Raw genomic sequence first — 25,291 nt, forward strand, 5'->3', positions numbered from 1 at the left:
TGTTGGACAAGGAAGACAACGTAATGGGTTATGTTTTCTTATATCCGAAATAAAGTATATTGTCATGGATCATCCAACAAGTTGAGCTTGCCTTTCTCCCTCATGCTAGCCAATTCTTTGCACCAAGTAGAGATACTACTTGTGCTTCCAAATACCATTAAACCCAGTTTTGCCATGAGAGTCCACCATATCTACCTATGGATTGAGTAAGATCCTTCAAGTAAGTTGTCATCGTTGCATGCAATAAAAATTGCTCTCTAAATATGTATGATTTATTAGTGTGGAGAAAATAAGCTTTATACGATCTTGTGATGTGGAAGAAATAAAAGTGACGGACTGCATAATAAAGGTCCATATCACAAGTGGCAATATAAAGTGATGTTCTTTCGCATTAAGATTTTGTGCATCCAACCATAAAAGCACATGACAACCTTTGCTTCCCTGCGAAGGGCCTATCTTTTACTTTTACCTTCTACCCTTATGCAAGAGTCATGGTGATCTTCACATTTCCTCTTTTACATTTTATCCTTTGGCAAGCACATTGTGTTGGAAAGATCCTGATATATATATATATATCCAATTGGATGTAAGTTAGCATGAGCTATTATTGTTGACATTACCCTTGAGGTAAAAGGTTGGGAGGCGAAACTATAAGCCCCTATCTTTCTCTGTGTCCGAATAAAACTCCATATCCATAAGTATTGCGTGAGTGTCAGCAATTGTGAAAGACTAAATGATAGTTGAGTATGTGGACTTGCTGAAAAGCTCTTATATTAACTCTTTCTGATGTTCTGATAAATTGCAATTGCTTCAATGACTGAGATTATAGTTTGTTAGTTTTCAATGAAGTTTCTGATTCATACTTGACGTTGTGAATGGATTGTTACTTTATCATAAGAAATCATATGACAATATTTATATATGTTACTGTTATAAGAATGATCATGATGCCTTCATGTCCATATTTTATTTTATCGACACCTCTATCTCTAAACATGTGGACATATTTATCGTTATCGGCTTCCGCTTGAGGACAAGAGAGGTCTAAGCTTGGGGGAGTTGATACGTCCATTTTGCATCATGCTTTTATATCAATATTTATGGCATTATGGGCTGTTATTACACATTATGTCACAATACTTATGCCTATTCTCTCTTATTTTACAAGGTTTACATGAAGAGGAAGAATGCCGCCAGCTGGAATTCTGGGCTGGAAAAGGAGCAAATATTAGAGACCTATTCTGCACAACTCCAAAAGTCTTGAAACTCCACGGAAGTTATTTTTGGAATATATATAAAATACTGGAGAAAGAATCAACCAGAGGGGGCCCACACCCTGGCCACGAGGGTGGGGGCGCGCCCTACCCCCCTAGGCGCGCCCCCTGCCTCGTGGGCCCCTTGGCAGGCCTCCGGTGCCCATCTTTGGCTATATGGTGTCTTTCACCCTGGAACAAATCATAAGAAAGCTTTCGGGACGAAACACCGCCGCCACAAGGCGGAACCTTGGCGGAACCAATCTAGGGCTCCGGTAGAGCTGTTCTGCCGGGGAAACTTCCCTCCGGGAGGGGGAAATCATCACCATCATCATCACCAACGATCCTCTCATCGGGAGGGGGTCAATATTCATCAACATCTTCACCAGCACCATCTCCTCTCAAACCCTAGTTCATCTCTTGTATCAAATCTTTGTCTCCAAACCTCAGATTGGTACTTGTAGGTTGCTAGTAGTGTTGATTACTCCTTGTAGTTGATGCTAGTTGGTTTACTTGGTGGAAGATGATATGTTCAGATCCATTATGCATATTAATACTCCTCTGATTATGAACATGAATATGCTTTGTGAGTAGTTACGTTTGTTCCTGAGGACATGGGAGAAGTCTTGCTATAAGTAGTCATGTGAATTTGGTATTCGTTCGATATTTTGATGAGATGTATGTTGTCTCTCCTCTAGTGGTGTCATGTGAACGTCGACTACATGACACTTCACCATTGTTTGGGCCTAGAGGAAGGCATTGGGAAGTAATAAGTAGATGATGGGTTGCTAGAGTGACAGAAGCTTAAACCCTAGTTTATGCGTTGCTTCGTAAGGGGCTGATTTGGATCCATATGTTTCATGCTATGGTTAGGTTTACCTTAATACTTCTTTTGTAGTTGCGGATGCTTGCAATAGGAGTTAATCATAAGTGGGATGCTTGTCCAAGTAAGGACAGCGCCCAAGCACCGGTCCACCCACATATCAAATTATCAAAGTACCGAACGCGAATCATATGAGCGTGATGGAAATTAGCTTGACGATAATTCCCATGTGTCCTCTGGAGCGTTTTCCTTCATATAAGAGTTTGTCCAGGCTTGTCCTTTGCTACAAAAAGGATTGGTCCACCTTGCTGCACTTTATTTACACTTGTTACTTGTTATCCGTTACAAATTACCTTATCACAAAACTATCTGTTACCGATAATTTCAGTGCTTGCAGAGAATACCATACTGAAAACCGCTTGTCATTTCCTTCTGCTCCTCGTTGGGTTCGAAATTCTTACTTATCGAAAGGACTAAGATAGATCCCCTACACTTGTGGGTCATCAGACGGAAAGACAGCGGAGATCATACACTAGCGGTGCCAAAGGTGCACCGTCTTCCCCATGTACCCTTCCTCTCCCTCCGCCCTCCTCTACCAGCCATCTCTTTCATGTTCCAGCCTCGACCACGTCATCCTGGCCGACGAGCTCGGCCTCTGCGGCAGCGGCCCCTGCCCCCTGTTCTTTTCCTAGAGATGAATGTTTTGAGAGTGTATGTTGGCTCAAAATAAATGCGGGCTTGTTCGACTAAGTTTCTTAAGGTTATCCGATTAATTATGTCATTAGACCTTCTAACAATTTTATGAAATTATTTTGTTTACATCATCTCTGATTAGGTGATTAATTTAAGTATTTAACCCTATTTTGATGGGTTAATTGTTGACCGGTTGTAGCTATTCATTGTTAATGAGTATTCTTTTTTATTGTGTAAATTGTTAATGAGGATTCTTTTTTATTGCGTAAATTGTTAATGAGGATTCAATAATGCAACCTAGCTTGCTAAGAGTTTACTTTCGTTTTCTACTTTTTTTACTTTTGCAGCAATGATTCCTATTGGACTATTATAATATGGAGCAAGTTGTGTGGAGATTTAAATTGAAGCACAAAGCACATCTTTGTTCCTTGATCAACCAATCAGTATCTTCCTTTGGAATCTTAATTTCTTATATGAGCTGAGAAATAATTTGTAATAGCTAAAAGGATCGGTATTGTCGACTAGAGGGGTGAATAGGCGACTAACAATTTTTAACTTCTTTTAACAATTTAAGGCTTGCCAAGAAAATAGATTGTTTAGATATGCAACTAGGTGGACAAGCTATATGACAAGCACAATAACAACAACAACTAATCAATCACAGGATACAAACACAATATAAGCTTGCACAAAGTAAAAGTAAGAAGTAACCGCAAGTGGAGACGAGGATGTGTTATCGAAGTCCCCTTTTTTGGGATGGTATGTCTTCGTTGGAGCGGAGTGGAGGACAATGATCCCAAGAAGCTACTAGGACAGTTCTTGTGTGCGAGTTAGGATAGTTTGATTCGTTGAAGCCCTCGATAAGCGAGGCCACACAATTATTCGCAAAAAAGCAAGGCCACACAATAACTTGTCTCATCGGCGGCGGTTGCTCTTCTGGTGCGCTGGTCCTATGGGGCCTTAACATGATGACTTTCGGACTGTCTACTACAACAATGTTTCCCTGACTCCGACGAGGGAGGGTGATGACGGCGGTGCGTCTTCGGCTCGCTCTAGTGTTTGTAGTGTGGTCTACGGACCTGGATGTAAACTTTACTTCTAGTATTCTTTGTACTACCTTGACAATTGATGACTAGATCGGAAGTTTTCTCGAAAAAAAAACTTGTCTCGTGACGACCGCTTGATGCGGATTGCCGATGAGCACTAGCATGTCGGACCCCACAAACACGGCTCATGGGCCGGGTTCGTCGCACCGCAAACTTTGCCATGGTTGGCATGATCGACATAGCTGAAGACAACATATATGGGTCCATCTTCATCTTCCCATTGCACTTCCACCATGCGCCCAACCAGGGGCGGACCCAGGAAAAAATTGAGAGGGGGAAAGAATGTATGGTCATATTCAAGAATTAACATGGCAATCGTCCATATAAATTGAAATCTAGGCACAATCACTTCATTCTCCATGAGATGACCAAATTCATGAAAGAAAAAAAAACTATCAATTTGAAATAAAATGGCTTATATCAGTATGTCAATATCTTGTTCCGGAGTTGCATAAGAGAACATGGACGTATTGTGTAACAATCTAACCTACAACCTGGAAGAAGAAAAATCCTTATCAAACCAAGGGAGAATGAAAATATTGAAGGATGCCTTTATACAAGCAAAAAAGAGCTTTTAGCACATTACCTTTTGCTTTGTCCCACGGCGATTTTTCGCCTCATGAGATTATCACTTCATTAGAAAAAAATAGCAATCCCTTTTCTACAAATCAAATATGACTATGGTTCATACCACTCGACACAAAAAGTTGATTTATCTTCACAATTGTCCTTTGCTTAAACATTTTAGGACGACGCTGATCTCCTAATGTCGATTGGGATTGTAATATGCAATCATCTTGCTGGGAATTAGTAAGAATAGATGATCCGAATGAAATTTTGAGTGTCTCAGTCTAGAGTAAAGTTTGGTACTAAAATTTAAATCTGAAGAGAAAATTGTTTGAACCAATCTAGTCATCTAAATCGGTAAATTATAAACAATAAATTGATGATACTATTATGGTTTGTATACATAGGAATTACAAACGAACAAAAAAAGTTTGAAAAATAAAGAACGCTAATGATCTACTATACTCCCGCCATTCTCTTATACAAGGTCGCGTCGTTTTTCGTGTCAAAATTTGATTGATAATTTTGGTGAACAAAATATCGATTATATGTCATCAAAAATATATCATTCAAAAATTCTTTGAAATGTGCATCCGATGAAACACTTTTTGTGGCATATAACTCACTTTTTGTTGATAAATTTAATGATCAAAGTTAGAAATAAAAATATAAAGTGACCATGTATAAGGGAACGAAGGGAGTACGTCTTACTTGATGTCAATTAGAACGCTGAAATTGCAAAATCGGTGATGAGGCTGTGTCGCGGAGGAGGCGTGCAACCGCGAGAGACATGCGACGTCAAGTCGCTGATTGCCGTTGGCTAGCCGAGCCGGAGACTGCGTGATGCCGCCATCGCGTGAGCGGCAGGATTGGGCGCGGCTGCTGTATCATGCGTTCGCTACTTTTAGTGTGTACGTGGACCAGGGGTCTAGGGCGGGTGCTCCTAGTTGCGCTTCAGGCACCAGCTAAGAGAGCTGGCGCTCACAGCCGCCGAATCGTGGGCCAGTCCATGTGGCGAGCCACGCCTGGTCCCTCGCTCGATCGAAAGCCTCGAGGGCTGTCTATACGGTCGCGGTTGACCAGTTGACTAGTCAACCGTTGAATTAGAAAGAAAAAAAGATGAAAAAATTAAAATGAAAAAATCACAAAAAAAAGAAAAAAATCATGATTTCAAAAGAATTCATAGATTAGAAAACTTACATTCATTTTTAAAAAAAATCATCAAATTTGGAAAAAATAAGTTCACAAAAACTGAAGAAAGTTCATCAAATTGAAAAAAAGTTCATTGATTTTGAAAAAAGTTCACCGATTTTTTTTAAAAAGTTTATCAGTTTTAAAAAAAGTTCACCGATTTGAAGAACAAAAATCATCAATTTTTAAAAAGTTCATCTAATTTGGAAAGATGTTCATCGAATTTGATAACAAGCATATTGAATTCGGAAAATTTTCATCGATTTAAAAAAAAGTCCATCAAATTAAAAAAAGTTCTTCATATAATTAAAAAATGGCATCGAGATTGGAAAAAGTTCATCAGATTGTAAAAAAAAGTTCATCAAAATTAAAAAAGTTCATGGATTTTTTTAAAAGATCATCGATTTTGAAAAAAGTTCATCAATTAGAAAAGAAGGTAAGCGAATTTCGAAAAAACTTCATCGATTTGAAGAAGAAGTCCACATTTTACAAAAGCAATTCATCGAACCAAGAAGAAGGAAAAAAATGAAAAATGAAAAATGAAAAACTATAAAAAAACGAAAAAGGAAAAAATAAGGAAAACAGTTGCTAGTAATCAGAAACCGCTTTGTAGCTTGGTGGTAAGACATGCCTACTTTCTGTTATAGGTTGCGGGTTCGATACATGAAACAATCGCTATTTTATGCGGATTAAAATCACGGTATATGGCCCGAGCCGAACTAACGCAGCTGCAGGCGCCAGTTTCACCGTCTAGGGTAGGGCCGCACTGGCAAATCCTTGGCGCTGCAGGCGCTCATTGTAGGCAAATTTACAAACGGGCGCCTGCAGTGCCCCGCGCTGGACCGGTCCATTACTGCGTATGTTAATTTGCAAAAAAAAGTAACGACCTCGCTATGAATCAAACCAGTGACCTCTCTCGTCACACTTCGTTCATAAAAACCACCGCGCTACAGAGGGGGATCTATTGAGCTACAACTCTTCTTTTCAAATTCGGTGATCTTGTTTGTAAATTGGTGAAGTTTTCAAATTCGGTGAACTTTTTTTAAAACCGATGAACTTTTTCAAATTCACTAAACTTTTTTCAAATCCGATGAACTTTTTTAAATTCCATGAACTGTTTTTAATTTGATGGATTTTCAAAATTCAATGAACTTTTTCTCAAATTCGATGAACTTTTTTCACATTTGTTGAACTCTTTTTCCTAAATTTTATTTTGGATCAACCTCTTTTTGGCTCGGGCCAAACACTTTTTCTCGCTGGTAGAGCTTTCTAAAAAAAAAGCGATGCGAGAGCGTATTCTCTTATCTAAGCTTCCTCCAAATCGATGAACTTCTTCATATTTTGTGAACTTTTTTCAAAATCGGTGAATTTTTTCTAATAGATGAACTTTTCCAATTCCTAACTTTTTTCCAAATTTCATAAACTTTGTTTCATAAAAAATATAAAAATGTAAGTTATATTGGATAATAAATAACGCGGCCGTAGTTCTTTAAACGTTTGCGTTGCTTTTTGCCATAGTGATCTAGTGGCTATAGTGGTTGGTTGAACCATCTTACGAAGGAGCGAAGCGAGTTTGAGTCCCCGTACTTGTGTTTTTGCGGGTCTTTTTTTCGCGAAACAGTTTGTGCGCTGGTGAATTGGTGGGCCGACCCAAATAGGAAATGCCAATCGTACGCTTCGACTGATCGATCCTATCAAGCTACGTGCGCCCCCGCTTGGCCCATTGCTTTTTCCCCCACTCTCAGCCCAATTTCTTATTTATTTTCGAAAGCCCACATATTGTAAATCTCTAGAAGCCCACCACAAAGAAACAAGCTACATTATGGATCAGTGTGGCCGGGAGCCCCTATTGAGCGCTTTAAGCGCCGCTGAAGTCAGCTGGCGCCTACAGCAAACGCCAAGCGGGCCGGTCCACCAATTCACCAGCGCAGAAACTGTTTCGCTTTGCTCCTTCGTAAGATGGTTCAACTAACCACTACAGCCACTAGATCACTATGGCAAAAAGCAACGTGAACGCTTAAAGAACTACGGACGCATTATTTATTATCCAATATAACTTACATTTTTATATTTTTTATGAAACAAAGTTTATCAAATTTTGAAAAAAGTTCAGGAATTGGAAAAGTTCATATATTAGAAAAAAAATCACCGATTTTGAAAAAAGTTCACAAAATGTGAAAGAAGTTCATGAATTTTGGAATAAAAAGAAAATAGAATTTAGGAAGAAAAGTTCAACAAATGTGAAAAAAGTTCATCGAATTTGAGAAAAAGTTCATTGAATTTTGAAAAAAGTTCACCAAATGAAAAACAGTTCATTGAATTTAAAAAAGTCATCGGATTTGAAAAAAAGTTCACCTAATTTGAAAAAGTTCATCGGTTTTGAAAAAGTTTCACCGAAGCGATAAATAAGTTCACCAATTTACAAACAAGATCACCGAATTGGAAAAAAAGTTCACAAATTTGAAAATAGGTTCGTCGATTTGAAAAAAAGTTCTTTGAATTCAAGGAAATGTCCATTGAAAATAAGTTCATTGAATTTGAAAAAAAAACATCAATGTTAAAATAAGTTCATCAAATTTTAAAAAGTTCATCGAATTTTGAAAAAAATCATCGAATTAGAAAAGGTTCATTGAATTTTAAAAATAAATCATCAATTGTTAAAAATAGTTCACTAAATAAAGTTCATTGATTTTGAAAACAAAATTTGATCAAACTATAAAATAAGCATCATCGATTTGGAAAAAGTTCACTCATGTAAGAAAATAAAAAACATGAAAGTCGATGAGGGAGGAAACCTGGAAGATAAACAGAAAAACAGAAAACAAAAATGGAAAAAGGACAAAAAATCAAAACAAATAAGGAAAGAATAAAAGTAAGGAAGAGTTGTAGCTCAACAGATCCCCCTCTGTAGCGCGGTGATTGTACGAACGAAGTGTGACGAGAGAGGTCACCGGTTCGATTTCTTGCGAGGCCGTTTCTTCTTTTGCAAATTAACATACACAGTAATGGGCCAGCCCAGCGCGGGGCACTGCACGCGCCCGTTTGTAAATTTGCCTACAATGGGCGCCTGCGACGCCAAATAGGATTTGCCAGTGCGGCCCTACCCTAGACGGCGAAACTGACGCCTGCAGCTGCGTTAGTTGGGCTCGACCCATATGCCATGATTTTAATCCGCATAAAATAGCGATTGTTTCATGTATCGAACCCGCAACCTATAACAGAAAGTAGGCTCGTCTTACCACCAAGCCACAAAGCGGTTTCTGATTACTAGCAATTGTTTTCCTCTTTTATTCGTTTTTTTCCTTTTTCCTTTTTCCTTTTTTATATTTTTCATTTTTCCCTTTTTCCTTTTCTGTTTTTTTTCTTCTTCTTGGTTCGATGAATTGCTTTTGTAAAAACGTGAACTTTTTCTTCAAATTGATGAACTTTTTTAGAAATTCGCTGACCTTCTTTTCTAATTGATGAACTTTTTTCAAAATCGACGATCTTTTTTAAAAAAATGAACTTTTTTTACAATCTGATGAACTTTTTCCAATCTCGATGCCATTTTATAATTATATGAAGAACTTTTTTTAAATTTGATGAACTTTTTTAAATCGATGAAAATTTTCTGAATTCAATGTGGTTGTTGTCAAATTCGATGAACTTTTCTGAAATTTGATGAACATTTTTCCAAATTAGATGAACCTTTTAAAAATTGATGATTTTTGTTCTTCAAATCGATAAACTTTTTTTAAAACTGGTGATTTTTTTTAATTTGGTAAACTTTTTTTAAAATCGATGAACTTTTTTCCAATTTGATGAACTTTCTTTAGTTTTTGGGAACTTTTTTCCAAATTCAATATTTTTTTAAAGGACTGTGCTAACGACCAGTCGACTCGTCGTTAGCGACAGATCCGCATGATCATGTCAATCTCCTTCGATTCGCTTCTCCCGCTCCCCGCTTCGTTCCCCTCCCTTCTCCCGTTTTTTCTTTTTTTTCTGGCGTGGTGAAAAAACATGTACGAAGTGGGAGTCAAACCCACTACCTATGGTTCACCATAGTTGTTCGCAACCAACTGAACTAGCTTAAATTCTGGCTATAATTAGGTTGGGTAACATTTATACCTCCACGATGACGCGACCATGAGAAAGATAAACCATTTTGTTTCTTTTCTTTTTTACCCTTTTTTATTTTCCCTTTTGTACTGTCTTTTGTTTTATTTTTCTAGATAGTCAGCTGCTTTGTTAGTATATACAACATAGTGGTAACTTTTTTCTAAAGTACATTGTGGTAACTTTAACCTAAAATTTTAAAAATATTAAAATATTTTGTAACTCAAACAGCCGCTTTGATACAAAAACCATTTTCACATAAAAAAACATTGCGACAAGGCCTTCGAAACTAGATCTCAAGTTGGTATGTTTTGACAACTTCTTTCGGTCAAAAGGTCATCAGGCCTTGACTAACTAAGTTATCAACTCTGCTGTGTGTATATTACCATGCTATTCACACACAAATTACCGAAGGGTGTTTTTCAACAAGTCCCTCCCCCTCTCGGTCAAAAGTTATCACACCTGGATTAAGTAAGTTATCAACTTAGTTGTGCGTATATTTTCAACAACCTTTTTCATGGGTCAAAAATATCGTCGTGTTTGTACATAAGTTATCAGGTCCGGGAGCCAGTGTTACCATATTATTTACAGAGTATGTTTTTCAATAACTTTTTTCCACGGGTCAAAAGTTATCGTGGTGTTTGTACATAATTTATCAGGTCCGGGAGCCTGTGATACCATGTTATTTATAGAGTATGTTTTCAATAACTTTTTTTCACATGTCATAAGTTATCATGGTGTTTGTACCTGAGTTATCAGGTCCGGAAGTGTATATTGTCACGCTTTTACACAAAAGTTATCGGTGGTATGTTTTCAACAACTTTTTTCCACGGGTCAAAGTTATTATGGTGTATGTATCTAAGTTATCAGGTCCAGAAGCCTATATTATCATGCTACTTACACAAAAAGCCATTGGTTGTATGTTTTTAATATCTTTTTCTTCGGGTCAAAATTATCGTGGTGTTTGTACCTGAGTTATCAGGTCTGAGGGCGTATATTACCATGCTATTACTTAGAAGTTATCAGCGGTATGTTTTAATTTCAACAACTTTTTTTAGGGGTTAAAGTTATCGTGGTGTTTGTACCTAAATTATCAGGTTAGGGACGTATCTTACCATGCTATTACTTTGAAGTTAACGGTGGTACGTTTTCAACAACTTTTTCTCACGGGTCAAAAATATCGTGGTGTTTGCATCTAAATTATCAGGTCCGGGAGCCTATATTATCATGTTATTTACACAATAGTTGCCGAGGAATGTTTTCAACGATTTTTTGTAAACCAAATAATGGGTAAGTCGGTCTACAATAATCATGTTTCTATAACATATACAACTTGATAACTATAAAAATAACCATGTTGATAACTACAACCCAGTGACTACATAATTGTTATGTTGGAACTACATATAGTCTTCCCTCCTATGATGACCCCTCTCTCACCAAAATACTACGAAGATTTGCCTGGATTCTACCATGACACGACGCGACACATTCCCTTTGCCAACATCTCCCACCTGTCCAAGGGCATCTCATTTAGAATCCTCTTTGATCCAACCACCAATGTCATTCTCGGCATCATCGGAGTGCTCGCGCGGATGCCTACTTCCATCAAGAAGTGAACCACGAATGATTCATGAGTGGAAGAAAAACCGAAAATGCATTCTCTATAGAAATACAAAAAAATCCGAGTATTACCAATTCCTAACAGAAAAAAAGGCAAATGGAGGGCTGCACCATAGCAGTGGCCTACTCGCGGTAATCACATATCTATAGAATTAGCCGACTTCTAAACAGAACATCCGGTTGGCTGGGATGGTCACCACGTATAGTCAAAGTCAGTAGCGACGCTGCAGGTGCGGGTTTCGAATCCTGTTGCCGCTACTTTTTTGAAAAAAATGAGTCCACGTCGCGGGATTTAGAATGTACGCATGCGGGAATAGTACGTGCCTATCCCTAATGAGCAGTCGGCAGGAACTTAGCTTTCTCGTTTTTTAAATGGATGAAGGTTTTCTAATTTGTGAACTCTTTTGAAATCACGATTTTTCTTTTTTTTGTGATTTTTTTCGTTTTAATTTTCTCATCTTTTTTCTAAAGTCAACGGTTGGTCAACCGCGACTGTACCAACAACCTGGAGGCTCTCGATCGAGTGAGGGACCAGGCGGGGCGAGTTTACCCAACGACCAGGCGTGGTTCGCCACATGGGCCGGCCCATGATTCGGCGGCTGTGAGCGCTAGCTCTCTTAGCTGGCGCCTGAAGCGCCAACTAGGAGCACCCCCTTCAGCGCCCGTTAACGTGTATTCTGTTAACTGACGCTGAAGGCGCTGTTACTTGGGCCGACCCACGTACCATGTTATTTCTTCAAACTCCAAAAAACAATGCGGGCGACAGGATTCGAACTTACGATGTTTTCGTTCGGAGGAAACCACTCGAACCACTAGGCAATCTACCCTATTCCGTAATACATGTTTCTTTCTTTCTTTTACTTGTTTCTTCAGTTCGTGGTTTTTTCTCTGGGCGTTTTATTTGATTTTTTATTTCATTTTCTTTCTTTCTTCTTTTTTCTTAACTAAGCAGATTATTTTCAAATTCATGATTTGCTTTTAAAAATCAATGAATATTTTTTCTCAAAATCGATGAACTTTTACCCAAATTCATGAACATTTTTTCCAATGTCGATCAACTTTTTTCAAATTTGTGAACTTATCAAAAAAATCTATGAACTATTTTTGAAATTCGATGAACTTTTTTGAAAGTGAATGAACTTTTTAAAATTGGTTGTTCTGTTAACAAATTCGATGAACTGTTTTGAAATTTGATGAACTTTTTTGACAAATTCGATGAACTTTTTCGAATTTGATGAACTTTTTGAAACCAGATGATTTTTTTCCAAAATAAATGAACTTTTTTTCAAATTTGATCAACTTTCTTCAAATAGATGATTTTTTTTCCCAAAATCAATGAACTTTTTTTCAAAATTGATGAACTGTTTTCATTTCGTTGAACTTATCTTCAAACTTGTGAACATTTTTGAAATTGATGAACTTTTTAAAAAATTCAGTGAACTTCTTTTCAAAAATCGATGAACACTTTTGAGTTTGAGAATTGTTTTTTTAGTTTTATGATTTTTTTCATTTTGTTTCGTATTTATTCACAAGTAAACGGTTGAACCAGTCAACCATTCCAAGTAAAAAAAAGGAAAGGAAACCAACTGCGTTTTTTATGGGTTGCATTTTAAATATATAAAAAGCAATCTAGCACATCAAGTGTGATGGGTCAGTTGGTCGTTCCATTCGTTCTTAAAACCGTGCAGCGCGGTTCCAAACCTGGTACCCACAACTAGTTTTTTGTTCGAATTATACAGAGAAGAAAACAAGTATTAATGGGCGAGCCCACCAGGCGTTGCTGCGGGCGCCAGTTGGGTTCCCCTGCGCTTAATAGGAGCTGCTGTACGAATTCCTCAAAAAAAAAAACGAGGCGTACGAGGAAAAATCGAAACAAAGAAGCATAGTTTGTGTCGTATAAAGCAAAACTTTTATATACAGTAGAAGCATATGAGTACGTGCGAGAGACAAAGGAAGAATTGATGGTACTCCCTCTGTTCCATAATGTAAGACATTTTTTTCAACTGTGATGTGAAAATACATTATGAAACGGAGGGAGTAGTATCACTCCATAGTTGCGTCGAGCTGACGAGACCCCGCTCACCGGCGGCAGCAACTACTGCACAGAGATCGACACCACCTACGCGGAAGGCAAGCATGTATCCCACCTAGTGCAAGGACATATGGTCCCTCTGGAATCGCATGCGCCCGACCGATCGGGAGCACGAGCATGCATGTTTGAACTCTGGCTGCAAGGAGGCCGTGAACGGATCTAACAGAGGGCCTCCTGGAGCACCTCCTCTGCCTCCGGCGCTTACAATTTGGAGCGGCGTCCGGAGCGACAGGAGCAAGATGGAGACGAAGCTCTCGATTGATAGGGAGAGAACAGAAATGACAGTAACGGGCGGCGGGATTATGGGAGATGTGTGGCGTGGATTTTTTATTTTTTACACGAGAGAATTATGTGCGTGGAAATAGCGAGCAGTTTGGGACGAGAGGCCGAAGCTAACTGCCGTGCGGTGTAACAGAAAATCAACGCCCCTGGTGACTGGAAAGAATCAGACGATGGAATAAAGGTGTTTCCCTTTCAGGTAGCACATATTCAAACATAAATATTCCAATACTCAAAGATTAAATGATAATCTCCTAGCAAAATATAGGCACAAAGGCCATCTAAAATTCATCCAACACATGAGCTCCACTGTCTTTCATAGATGCATCACAACCCCGTCTTCTGATCGTTCTTGCATTTGTTCTTTTCTTCTCTCCATTCAAATCTGTTTGGGTTTAACACCAGGTTGTCTTTCAGAGATGCATCACAAGATTATTACAAGCGGCAGTGATGCGTACTCCGTAGAGCAATGGTTCGCGTCCATGGGAGTTAATTGCACAGAAGTACCACAATTGGGGCATCACATGCAGATTGGTACCACGATTGCTAATTTTTGCATGTCAGTACCATGATTGCTCCAGGTTTTTTCAAATAAGACTAAAACGCGTATTTATACGTATTGACGCTCGATCCGATAGCTCGGGCCCACCCGTCAGGTGCCACGCTGGCCAATCGGCGCGTGCCCGCGCACTGACTAGGACGAGCCGGTGCGCTGCTGCTCTCCAACCCGGTCCGGTCGCACCAGCTCGCCCCCGCCGCACCATTCCCCTCCCCTCCTCCTCTCCTCACTCGCTCGAACCCTAGTCTATGGCATCGGCTACTCCGGCAGGCAGCGGCGAGGGCGTCCACGACGGCGGTGAGATGCCGTTCTGGCCTCCTAGCGGAACGGCTGGCGTCGACGGCGATGGCGGCGACGACTCCAGCTCCGCGTACTCGACCGACGACGAGGAGGAGTCGATGTTACTCAGCATGGAGCAGCGGTTGCGGTTGGCGCAGCAGTGGGTGACGAACCCTAGCAGCAGCCATCAGTTGACGCATGGACTTGGCGGCGTGCTGTAAGTACCCTTGTCCTCCTCCTGCTCTGGTTTATCCAATTGGGGATTTTTAGGGTTTGTTCATCTTCTTGTTTATCCAGTTGGGGATTAGGGTTTGTCCAATTGTAGTGACTAGTATAGGACAATTACAGTAACCTAGTAACTCAGTGTATTGCACTCTCAAATTAGTTCAATTACAGTAACAATTTGGGATTATGACCTTGTCTTTTTCCTTGATTTTGCTATTGTGCTGAAATAGTAAAGTACATTGTTCTGTACTGTAAATATTAGACTTACAGGTTACTTTAGTAGCATTGTTCTGTGCTGAAATAGCATCTGTAATAGTAGAGTTAATAGTAAATATTGGACTTACAGGTTACTCTAAATTGTTCTGTACTGTACTGTTGCTCTCCAAATTAAGAGTAATTATAATGAATACATGAAATTTAATTTGTTCTGTAGTTTGGATGAAGACATTTGGCAAGTAAGGATCCATTTTGATGCAAGAGAACCATTGGAGATGAAGCTGTGTGGTTCAGATATTACTTATCTGAATTTGGTTGCAGTGATGGAAACCCAAGGATTTAATGCATATGATTGTTTGTATCACATTGAAAATCCATCTTTAGGAGAGAAAGGGCTGGATTTGGTAGACAGTCATGCAGAATTACAGAAGATAAAGAGGAAGATCCAGGACAAATTGGTGCTTGATTTGCTAGTCAGGGCTTGTCCACCCCCTGATACTGATTTTGAGTTGCAGCAATGTGAAATGCCAGAGTTGTCCACTGTGGTGTACCAAGAGCCTGTTGTTTTCGATCTGAGTGAGCCTCCTGTCTTAGCTGTTGATCAGCAAGGAGTAGTTTTTGAGAGTCAATGTAGCAACTCTAGCACACCTCATCCTGCTAGTGTTTGCACACAAGAAAGCAAGAATGCAACAGCCAAGTTGAAAGCAGTTTTGGAAGAAGAAGAAGAAGAGGGATATCAAGGATTTGAGGCATATGAGGACAGTGATGCTAATGCCTCTGATGAGGATGCTCAAATTGGAAATGACCATCATTACATGGGTGATGATGAAGATGTAGAGGTGGAAGAGGGAAAGAGACAGAGAGAGCTAGAAGTACAAGAGGAAGAATCAGATGATGAGCAATCAGAAGAGGAAGAAATGCTGCATTATGAGGGTGACACTGAAGTTGAGGACCCATTTGAGGTAGAGGAAGATAGGACTTCTGAAGAAGAAGAAGAAACTATAGTTGAACCTGTGAAGAAGAAGCAGAAGCTACCAGTTAGAAGAGGACCAACAACTAGGTCACATTGTAGTAAGCTACCAGAGGTTGAACCTGATTTCAGACCATCATCAGATGAAGAAGAGAAGGGGTTGTTGAGGGAGAGTGCTGATGATGGTTTTGAGCCAGCCTCTTTTGTCCTACCAAAGAAAAGGAAGAGTAGGGCAAAGAAAAGGCCTGCTAGGAAGTGGTACAATGAGAAAATGGAGCAACCACATGAGCAACTGTGTATGAAGTTGTGTTTTAGGGATCAGCATCAATTCAGAGATGCTTTGTTGAATTTGCACATCACTCAGGCCAGGAATTTTAAGTATCACAGGAATTCAGATCAGAGGATAATTGTTGAGTGTCCAGATAAACAATGCCAGTTGTTTATGGTGGCAGCAGTTATAAAAGGGGAGAAAACCTTTGTAATTAAGAAGATGAGACTAGAGCACACTTGCCCTAGTACCACTGAGACCACCAGGGTTAGTGCTAAGTGGCTAGCACAGAAATATGAGCATCTCTTCAGATCTGATATAACTACTGGTATTCGGACAATAATTGATGCATGCATGGAAAAATATGGTGTAGATGTGCCCAAGTGCATGGCATATAGGGCAAAGAACATAGCTATTGAAGCTGTCTTAGGAGATCACAAGAAGCAATATCCTAGGCTTAAAGACTATGCTCAGACTGTCATGGACACAAACCCTGGGAGTAGAGTAATAGTCACTACTGTTACTCCAGTACCAAATGCAAAAATACCCCACCCAGGCCCAAGATTCCATGCCATGTTCTTTTGCCTGAATGGAGCAAGGGAGGGGTTTCTCAATGGGTGTAGGCCATTCATTGGTTAGTTCCTGAACCTTGTGCACCATTTACATATTGTAGAGTACTCCATATTGTATATCACTTGAATGTATTTAATGTTTGGAAATGTTGATTATGCAGGTGTTGATGGATGCTTCATTAAGCTCACTACAGGAGCTCAACTCCTTGCTGCCACTGGTAGAGATGGCAACAACAACATATATCCACTGGCATTTGGCATAGTTGGACAAGAGGACACACCTAGTTGGTGTTGGTTTCTACACCAACTGAAAATTTGCCTAGGTGGAGAAGTGGGAAAGTTTGGACCTTATACTATAATGTCAGATAGACAAAAGGTATGTGTTTGCACATTTCATTTTGTTTTGCACAAGTGTTAACAGTAGCTAAGAGTTTCATTGGTGCATATTTATTTACCTTGTAGCTTAGACTTGTTAAATTGTTTGTGTCAGGGGTTATTGAATGCAGTGAATGTTGTCTTTCCAAATTGCAACCAAAGATTCTGCCTTAGGCATTTATATGCAAATTTCCAAAATGCTGGGTTTAGGGGTGAAGATCTTAAGAAGTGCATGGATAATGCTAGCTATGCCTACAATGAACACAAATTTAATATTGCAATGAATGATCTTAGAGCTGAAAGTGAGGAAGCTTGGGAGTGGCTTACTGCAATACCAAAAAAAACATGGGCAAGGCATGCATTTGACACAAACTGCAAGACTGACTTGGTAGTGAACAACTTGTCTGAGGTGTTCAACAAGTACAATCTAGATCTTAGGAGAAAACCTATAAGGACAATGTGTGATGGGATAAAAAATAAGCAGATGGTGAGGTGGCATAGGAACAGAGAGAGTGTAAAGGCAGCAAGATGGGATATAACACCTCATTACAGTGAGAAGCTAGAGGTTGAGAAGGAGAGGGCCAGATATTGCAAGCCAATACAGGTAGGGGTCAACTTATGGCAAGTTACAAGTGGGCAGCAAACACATGTTGTCAACCTGGAACTTGAGACTTGTGGATGCAGGAAGTGGGACCTTAGTGGCATACCTTGCAACCATGCCATCTCTGCAATAAACAAGGCTAAAAGGAAACCAGAGGATTATGTCAGCAAATTCTTCAAGAAAGATTTTTATGCTGCAGCTTATGAACCAATGATCTTTCCTGTGCCTGGTGAGCATGATTGGACAAGGACCCCTGGTCCAGACATAGAACCACCTGCATTCAAAATCAAGAGAGGAAGAAAGAAAGAAAAGAGGATCAAGGGCAAATTTAAAGTACCAAAGCCAAAAGACACTTCAAGAATGGGGAACATAACATGTGGCAATTGTGGTCTCCAAGGGCATAGGTACACAAACTGTCTTAAACAGTTGAAGTCTGAGCTAGTTTTGAGGAAGAATAAGCATGTGGTAATAATTTTTCACCTTGAAATATACAAATCTTTCCTTTATTTCTTGTACATTTCTTTCTAGCATTATTAACTGTTTTCCTTTTCTTTGTAAGGCTACTCCAAGTAACTCACAGCCAAGAGCTGCTGGTCCTTCTACTACAACAACAGCAAGACAGCCAAGAGCTGCTGCCAAAGGAGCTGCCAGAGGAAGAGGAGCTGCTACTTCTACTACACCACCACCATCTGGAAGAGAAAGAGGAGCTGCTACTTCTACTACACCACCACCATCTGGAAGAGGAGCTGGCAGAGGAAGAGGAGCTGGAAGAGGTGCTCCAAGGCCATTCAGTGCCCCCAGGCAATATGCTGACATTCCTACTGATGGTACACACACTGGATGGATGTCCTACTTCACTGCTAGCAGAGGAAGAGGAGCCATGTAATTTGAAATGATGTGGTGTTATTTTGGTTGAACTTGATGCTGATGTTGTAATGTTGAACTTGAGGTGGAGTACTATAGTTGGGGCACCATATTTTGGTGTTGAATATGTTGCTACTGGATATGTATGTGTTGAACTTGAGGTGGTTATCTGAATGTTGAACTTGAGGTGATTATTGTAATGTTGAACTTGAGGTGGAGTACCAGTATTTGCAAAGCAGTAACACATTTTCAGTTACTTGTTTCAAATCAGTACCAATACTGCTGCTAGTTGTTGCATGTCAGTACCAATATTGGGGCATCACATAACATGCAGTACCACATTTGGGGATTCTGACATGTGGGACAGGTACCTCTCCTACTATTAAAGTGACAGCACAAGATCTCAAATTTGGGAACGAAACTAGGGTTCGTCCACGCAGTGTCCATTTGTAGCGCAGCAAAGGAGAAGAAGGAGAAATCTCAGCGTGGAGGCGCTGACTGGGGCCGGCGGTGGAGAGAGAGATGTCGTGGTCGTCCAGTGCCGGGTCCGCTCCCGGATTTCGCCGAGCTGCAGGAAGGAGGGGGGAGGAGGCGCGCTCGCCGGTGCGCTACCGCGAGCTCCCAATGGCATACGAGCCTCCAGTGATGTGCCACTGCTCACCTCCGAGGAAGGCGCCAAGATGGATCTCCTGGAGCAGGCAGAACCCTGGTAGGAGGTACTATAGCTGCGTGGATGCTATGGTGAGTGTTGTTTTTTTGCCTAATTTCCTTCCTTTTTCTTCTGTGCAATAGTATGTGAAATGATATATTTTTGGAAATTTGTTTGTGCATCTTAATAGCACGGTGGCTGTGGATTTGTGCAATGGCATGATGACCCATTGCCCACATTCTGGAGTGAGCTCATTGGGATCTACGTGATGAAGTATGAAGGCTTAAAGGTGCAACTGTTGCTAGATCTGAAGATCAATTTTCAATGCTGACTCCAAGTGAAGATGATGGCACAAGGGAGGTCATGTTTCTGTCTCTGCAAACTCAACTCAGAGAGAAGAATGCACAGATTGTAGGGATTAGGGCCAAATTTCACAATGTGTTGTTTCTTTTCACTATATTTGTGCTTGGGTTAGTTGCAGGCAAGATATTAAGTTAGTTAGTTGGTTTAGTTGCAGCCAATATAAATGCAATGTACTGTCTGGTTTAGTTGCTCTAATTTAAGCCAAGTTGTAATGGATCAAGTGGTAATGGATCAGTGAAGTTATCTTCTGATGCAATGAGATTTAGTCAGTCTTGTTCCTCTTTTATTTTGTATGACATGAGTGGTTTGCTGCAACATTGTCATAATGTATCATCATCAACATATCCTTCTACATAATCAGCATATTCATACATAATAAGAAACTGATCACATTAGTTTCTGAAGTTCAACTCATTATAGTCATACATAACCATTGTTCACAATACATAGAGGAGTTCAACTTCAAATGCATAGTTCATCCTTTTCTCACAAAAGGATGAATAGCATAACTACTACGTACATACATAGCCATAGGTCACCATTAGTACAAGCATACAGTACACAACCTTAGTTCCTAGATGCTAGGTCATTACACAACCATCATTCCCAAAAGGTCAGCAATGCCACTAATCTCATTTTCATCTTCTTCACTTCTCCAAGATAGCCTGAATCCCCCTGAACTTCTCCTTCAACTTTTCATTCTGAAACTCTAACTGCCACTTCTCTTCAATATGCTTTTCATTTCCCTTAAGCAGATCAGCAACCTGAAACTTCAATTCTAGCTTCTCTTGGGTGAGCTTCTCCTGACACTTTGTTAGCTCTGCATTCTTCAGCTCCAAATTCATACTAGCTTCAGTAAGCACTTGCTTCTCTTTCATTTTGTTCAACTTCAAGTTCTGAATGACTGTTGCTTGAGCTCTTGTCAGGTTGAGCAGCAGCTCATACTTCAGAGTAAGTTTCTGGGTCTCTTCATCTTTCTTTGCCATCTCACTTGCCATCTGTGCCTTCATATCATCAATCAGTTCTTTTCTTACCTCCTGCTGATATGTAATGGCAGACTGCAGATGTCTGAAATCCACCACCTTATCTTCCTGGAAATTCATCAGCTCATGCGCATCTTGGACTAGCTTGTCATAGTTGGCATCCAGCTTGTTCTTCTCTTCTGTCAGATGGTGGATAGTGAAAGAACTTTCAAGATTGTCATTCACCCTAGCAATTTTGGCATCTTCAACCATTGCCCATAGCTTCAACAATGCATTGGCCACTGGTGATCAACCCATTCAACAAAGCCACAATTGCTACCTGCCTGCAAAAACAACAACACCAACACAGTTCATACAACAAATAATTACACAAGATAACTGCAGTTGCCAAAAGGAATATCTAAATTTAGCATCAGACCACTACATTTAACAAGAGGAGCAGCCACTTGAGTAGCTGACTGACTAGGTTAGTTATCATTTTTAAGCTACTCTAGTACCACTATTAACCAAAATTACTATGCCATTGTACTCCAGCAAAATATACTCATGCTTGACCTCAATAAGCAACTCTAATGCCACTATGAACCAAAATGTTGACAGCAAGGAGAGTACTCCAGCAAACAGAGTTCAATATGGCACTGACAAAGTAAGAAAAAAATCACTATGCCTACAATCCATACCGGCTGTGCACATGCTAAAAACCGCCTGCCTGTGTCTGTTCCTTCAAAGGCAACAAGCCTCTCAGATGCCATGCCGTGCTTCTCACATGGAGACATCACATCCAGCTCAAGCCCCTTGTAATCTGGATCTTCAAGACTGAAAGGGACCTGCAGAAGCTCGCACAATGACAATGGGCAAATCAAAACCTACCAAAATCAACCAAATCAAGAAATCCCAAATCTGTAACCCTAACCCTAAACTCACTGTACTGACCTCGTTGAGACCATCTGTGGAGGAAGAATGCATGTACGGGAGGCTAGACAGGTCGTCGCTGCTTTCGTCCTCCAAAACCATGGCGTCGGCGGGGCGGTGCGGCAGCCGGCAGTCGGGACGCAGGCGGCGACGACGGAGGAAACGAGTTAGGAGAGGAGGAGGGGAGGGGAATGGTGCGGCGGGGGCGAGCTGGTGCGACCGGACCGGGTTGGAGAGCAGCAGCACACCGGCTCATCCTAGTCAGCGCGCGGGCACGCGCCGATTGGCCAGCGTGGCACCTGACGGGTGGGCCCGAGCTGTCGGATCAAGCGTCAATACGTATAAATACGCGTTTTAGCCTTATTTGAAAAAATTTGGAGCAATCATGGTACTGACATGCAAAAATTAGCAATCGTGATACCAATCTGCATGTGATGCCCCAATTGTAATACTTCTGTGCAATTAACTCCGTCCATGGTCGGCAGGGGGCAGGGGATCACAGCCGTCGCTGGAGGAGGGTGCGGAATCAGGGCAGGCGGAGGGCTAGAGCTGCTGGACAGGGCAGCCGTCGGAGAGCTAGGGCACATGGCGATTGGCTTAGGACTCCATGGCGTCACAGATTGAGCACGATTCATTTTACCTTTTTTTATGAATCGTTACCAAGCAAGGACGTAAAGGGCAAGGGGTTAGCTGCAAAACTGGGGTTCACCTTTGGTCCGCACCGTACGTTCTGCAAATCAATACTTTTCAGTTTACATTGAACGGGCGTTTTCACTTGATACTTGTAAATGCTTTTATGATCTGCAAACAATCTCTTTGCAATTAACCAAAGATCCAAAGATACAGTGATAGATAGACGGACTGTCAATGAACTTAAGCAAGTTTAAAAATCATTTAAGCAAATAGTCTTTACATAGTCATGCGCTGTCGGATTAAATGCAGCATATCAAGACCGATAAACAGCAGCGGGCTTTAGAACAGCTAAGAGGCAGAAAACAAAATAGCACAGATTACAGACTAAGTTCCATATCGGCATCCAGGCAATCAATTAGATGGTTCAGAGCATACTTTTGATGCTATGAGATCCAAGGCTGAAACTCTTAGACAGGTGCTTGATCATCCGGAGAGGACCGTCGCCATTGATGCAGGGTTTCACCTCCACGCCGGTGAAGACGGCAAACTCACAGTTCATGGTCTTACAGAAGGAAATGATGCAAAAGTTGCCTGAGCCCAGGTTAACCAGGTGGCACTTGTATGGCGACCAATTCTCCGGCAGGTCGAGCTCATCAAAAGTATGCTGCAATGCTGGTGGGCCCCCATGGTGCATTGAAGTGCAGGTTAAAGCGCACAAGCGGTGGGGGCTGTCAGCAGATAGAGCGAACGAAAGGTTGAGCTCGGGAACATACTCTGCTTTGCCGTAGAAGGGCAGCACCCAATTGCCAGCCTGAGTCCATAACTTTGTCACTATATCAAAGGTGTAGGTGCCAACGCCCTTCTCGACAGAGGATATGCATATGGTCGAGCCATTGATCATCATGGAGGAACAAATGTCAATGGTTCTTCCATAGTCATCGCCTAGAAATGGTGGTACTGGGAGAGTATCCCAGTAGAATGAATTGGTGTAGTTAGATTTTACATGGGATTCGGAGGAGAAACTATTAGAGCGGTAGCTGAGGACCTTAAAGGGAGAATTGATAGTGGAGGCCGGTGACAGGTCCAGTATATAGTAGCGGTGAGAGTCTAAGGGGTTAGCTTGGGGTGCAGAGAAGCAGACGCAATTAGGTCCTTTGGGAAAATTCATAGATTGAATGGGTTGGACCGAGTTTAAGTCGTTGTCGTAGAGAAATGCACTGTGAGTAGAGTCTGCCAGCAGGAGGCAGTTCTCTGTCAACAGAGCAGAGAGGAGAAATGATCCAAACCTGAGTTGCGGCTTATGCAACTTCAAGGGATCTATCAACGCTGCTGGATTTTTCTTCTCCAGTTTTGCATCTTCTGCAGCTTCTGCTTTTCCTGTTGACCGGCAGAAGAGATGCTTCCAAAGGTCGACGAGGTACAACGAATTGATGCGAGTGCTCAAGTCCTGTACTATCACATTCAAAAACCGACGATGCATCCTCTCCAAGTCCAAATTGAATAATCGAATCTTCTGAGAGATGGCCTGACTAAAAAGAAAACATCGAGACTGAGATATCCAAATTGCTGAAGATTAAAAAAGAAATGCACAAAGATGGGTCTTAAAAATTTGTCATACCAGCAGCAAAATCCTATATACCTGCGGTTCCTCCGTCCGAACGCCGATTACCTGCTATATCCCCTGGCAACAGGTGCACCGTCAAAAAAATGCAAATCACGAAGATCTTACAAACCAAAACGGATGGAATCTCTTTTCAAACAATACCTGGATCTGCTGATCTACAGATCTAGTCGGCTTCGCTTCGAGACGGTAATGGAGCGGCGAGCACGACCAGCTGGATTAGGCACACATGGGCAGAAAGAAAGCGGTAAATATTGTCGTCTCCGCTTGGGCTGTGAGGGAGCGGCTGGCCGGACTAACTAGGAGAAGTCAGGTAGAAGATGGCGGCGGAGACGCGGAGGCACCGGGCTTCGGTGGAATCTAGGGCAAACCATAATGTCCCGTATTTATAAATAAATTGTTGTAGACCTCGGACCGGGCTGACGGCTATATAGAAAGACCTGGGTGAGACGCAAAAGCCTATTTAGGGCTCAAGATGGACCTGCTCGTTCCTAATGCGCAGGCCCATTTAAACCAGATTCCTATTTAGCGCTTTAGGCACCGGTTCCGAAATCACTTCCTTGCACATCTCACTTTCACTATCCTATCTTCGAGTAGGTCCACGAGAGAAAGTTTCAGAAGGGTTTCTCATGCCGCTATCGCCTTCATCATCTAAGAAATTTAGGCTCCCTTGTCTCTGGCTGTCATCTTGACGCTGAAAGGTTGGGGGATCTCGGATCTTCAGACTATATTCTTCGTCAACGTCTAGTGATTATCATAGTTTTGTGAGAATAAATTTTCTCTTGTTATTTTGACAATTTCATGAGGGCAAAGAGTTTCCTGTCCTCGCAGATCTGATTATTCGAATCTAATGAGTTTATATTGTTGTGTCAAGCATTTTTTTTGTTGGCCTGATTGTTTTGCGAAGGTGAAATCTTTCATTGACACCATGATGAAGATATAGTGATTCGACGATCTGCACTTATAGGGGATCATCCCCGACCCAAGTACGTTCATCGATAAAGCCTTTTCATCTTTTTGGATTGGCGACTCAAGGCACTTTCAAAAATCATTATTGGTAATGTTCATGTGGGCGAAAGAGTGACAACATCGTTGCTCTAGTCCAATTGCAGCTTCTTTAACAAAGTCTTCGGAGTTTTTATTTGAGCAGAGATTTATACCGTGAAGAAGGTGTTTTCAAGAGATTTTATTGTAATTCTTAGTCTAGGAGTTACTTTGTATTTTCTTGTATGTTAAGTCCAAATCAGTGTATCCGTCATTGTTATGAGTATGAATAAAGTTGCACGTGTTTCTCAGTAAAAAAAGGCTCACTTTCTCGGCCGCTGACAAATGGCGCACTACATATGCAACTTGCCGTAACCTAAGAGTTTTGTCTTTTTTCAGATTCGTTCATTCAAAAAGAAATTGAACGGTGCATCCAAATCTTTAACCGTTTCATTGTTGAATTTTTCGCATCGAGATTTTAGAAACTGGATCCAT

At 40.9% G+C, this 25,291-nt stretch overlaps 2 protein-coding genes across 7 annotated transcripts; one reads left to right on the forward strand and one right to left on the reverse strand.

Moving 5' to 3' along the window:
* Positions 1–17,169: 17,169 nt before the first annotated feature.
* On the forward strand, positions 17,170–18,683 carry LOC141028163 (uncharacterized). The gene is made up of 3 exons (XM_073506055.1): positions 17,170–17,187; positions 17,302–18,191; positions 18,347–18,683. Exons 1-3 carry the CDS (start codon positions 17,170–17,172, stop codon positions 18,681–18,683), a joined length of 1,245 nt encoding a protein of 414 aa, XP_073362156.1.
* Positions 18,684–20,059: 1,376 nt separating this feature from the next.
* Positions 20,060–24,233, reverse strand: LOC109745375 (uncharacterized). 6 transcript variants are annotated; one of them, XM_073495700.1, is made up of 5 exons: positions 23,957–24,233; positions 23,810–23,872; positions 21,580–23,720; positions 21,327–21,473; positions 20,060–20,969 (listed from the first exon to the last, which is right to left on the reverse strand). In XM_073495700.1, the coding sequence occupies exon 5, from the start codon at positions 20,896–20,898 to the stop codon at positions 20,311–20,313; it is 588 nt and encodes a 195-aa protein (XP_073351801.1). In that variant the 5' UTR covers positions 20,899–20,969; positions 21,327–21,473; positions 21,580–23,720; positions 23,810–23,872; positions 23,957–24,233; the 3' UTR covers positions 20,060–20,310. The 6 variants fall into 5 exon arrangements, with proteins under 6 accessions (XP_073351808.1, XP_073351801.1, XP_073351805.1 ...); XM_073495707.1 differs by having other exon boundaries at positions 21,580–23,716; XM_020304492.4 differs by lacking the exons at positions 20,060–20,969; positions 21,327–21,473 and having other exon boundaries at positions 22,432–23,720; positions 23,831–23,872; positions 23,957–24,232.
* Positions 24,234–25,291: the final 1,058 nt, after the last annotated feature.

This window comes from Aegilops tauschii, chromosome 1 (assembly GCF_002575655.3).
Source record: "Aegilops tauschii subsp. strangulata cultivar AL8/78 chromosome 1, Aet v6.0, whole genome shotgun sequence".
In the NCBI taxonomy this organism is placed as follows: Eukaryota; Viridiplantae; Streptophyta; class Magnoliopsida; order Poales; family Poaceae; genus Aegilops; species Aegilops tauschii.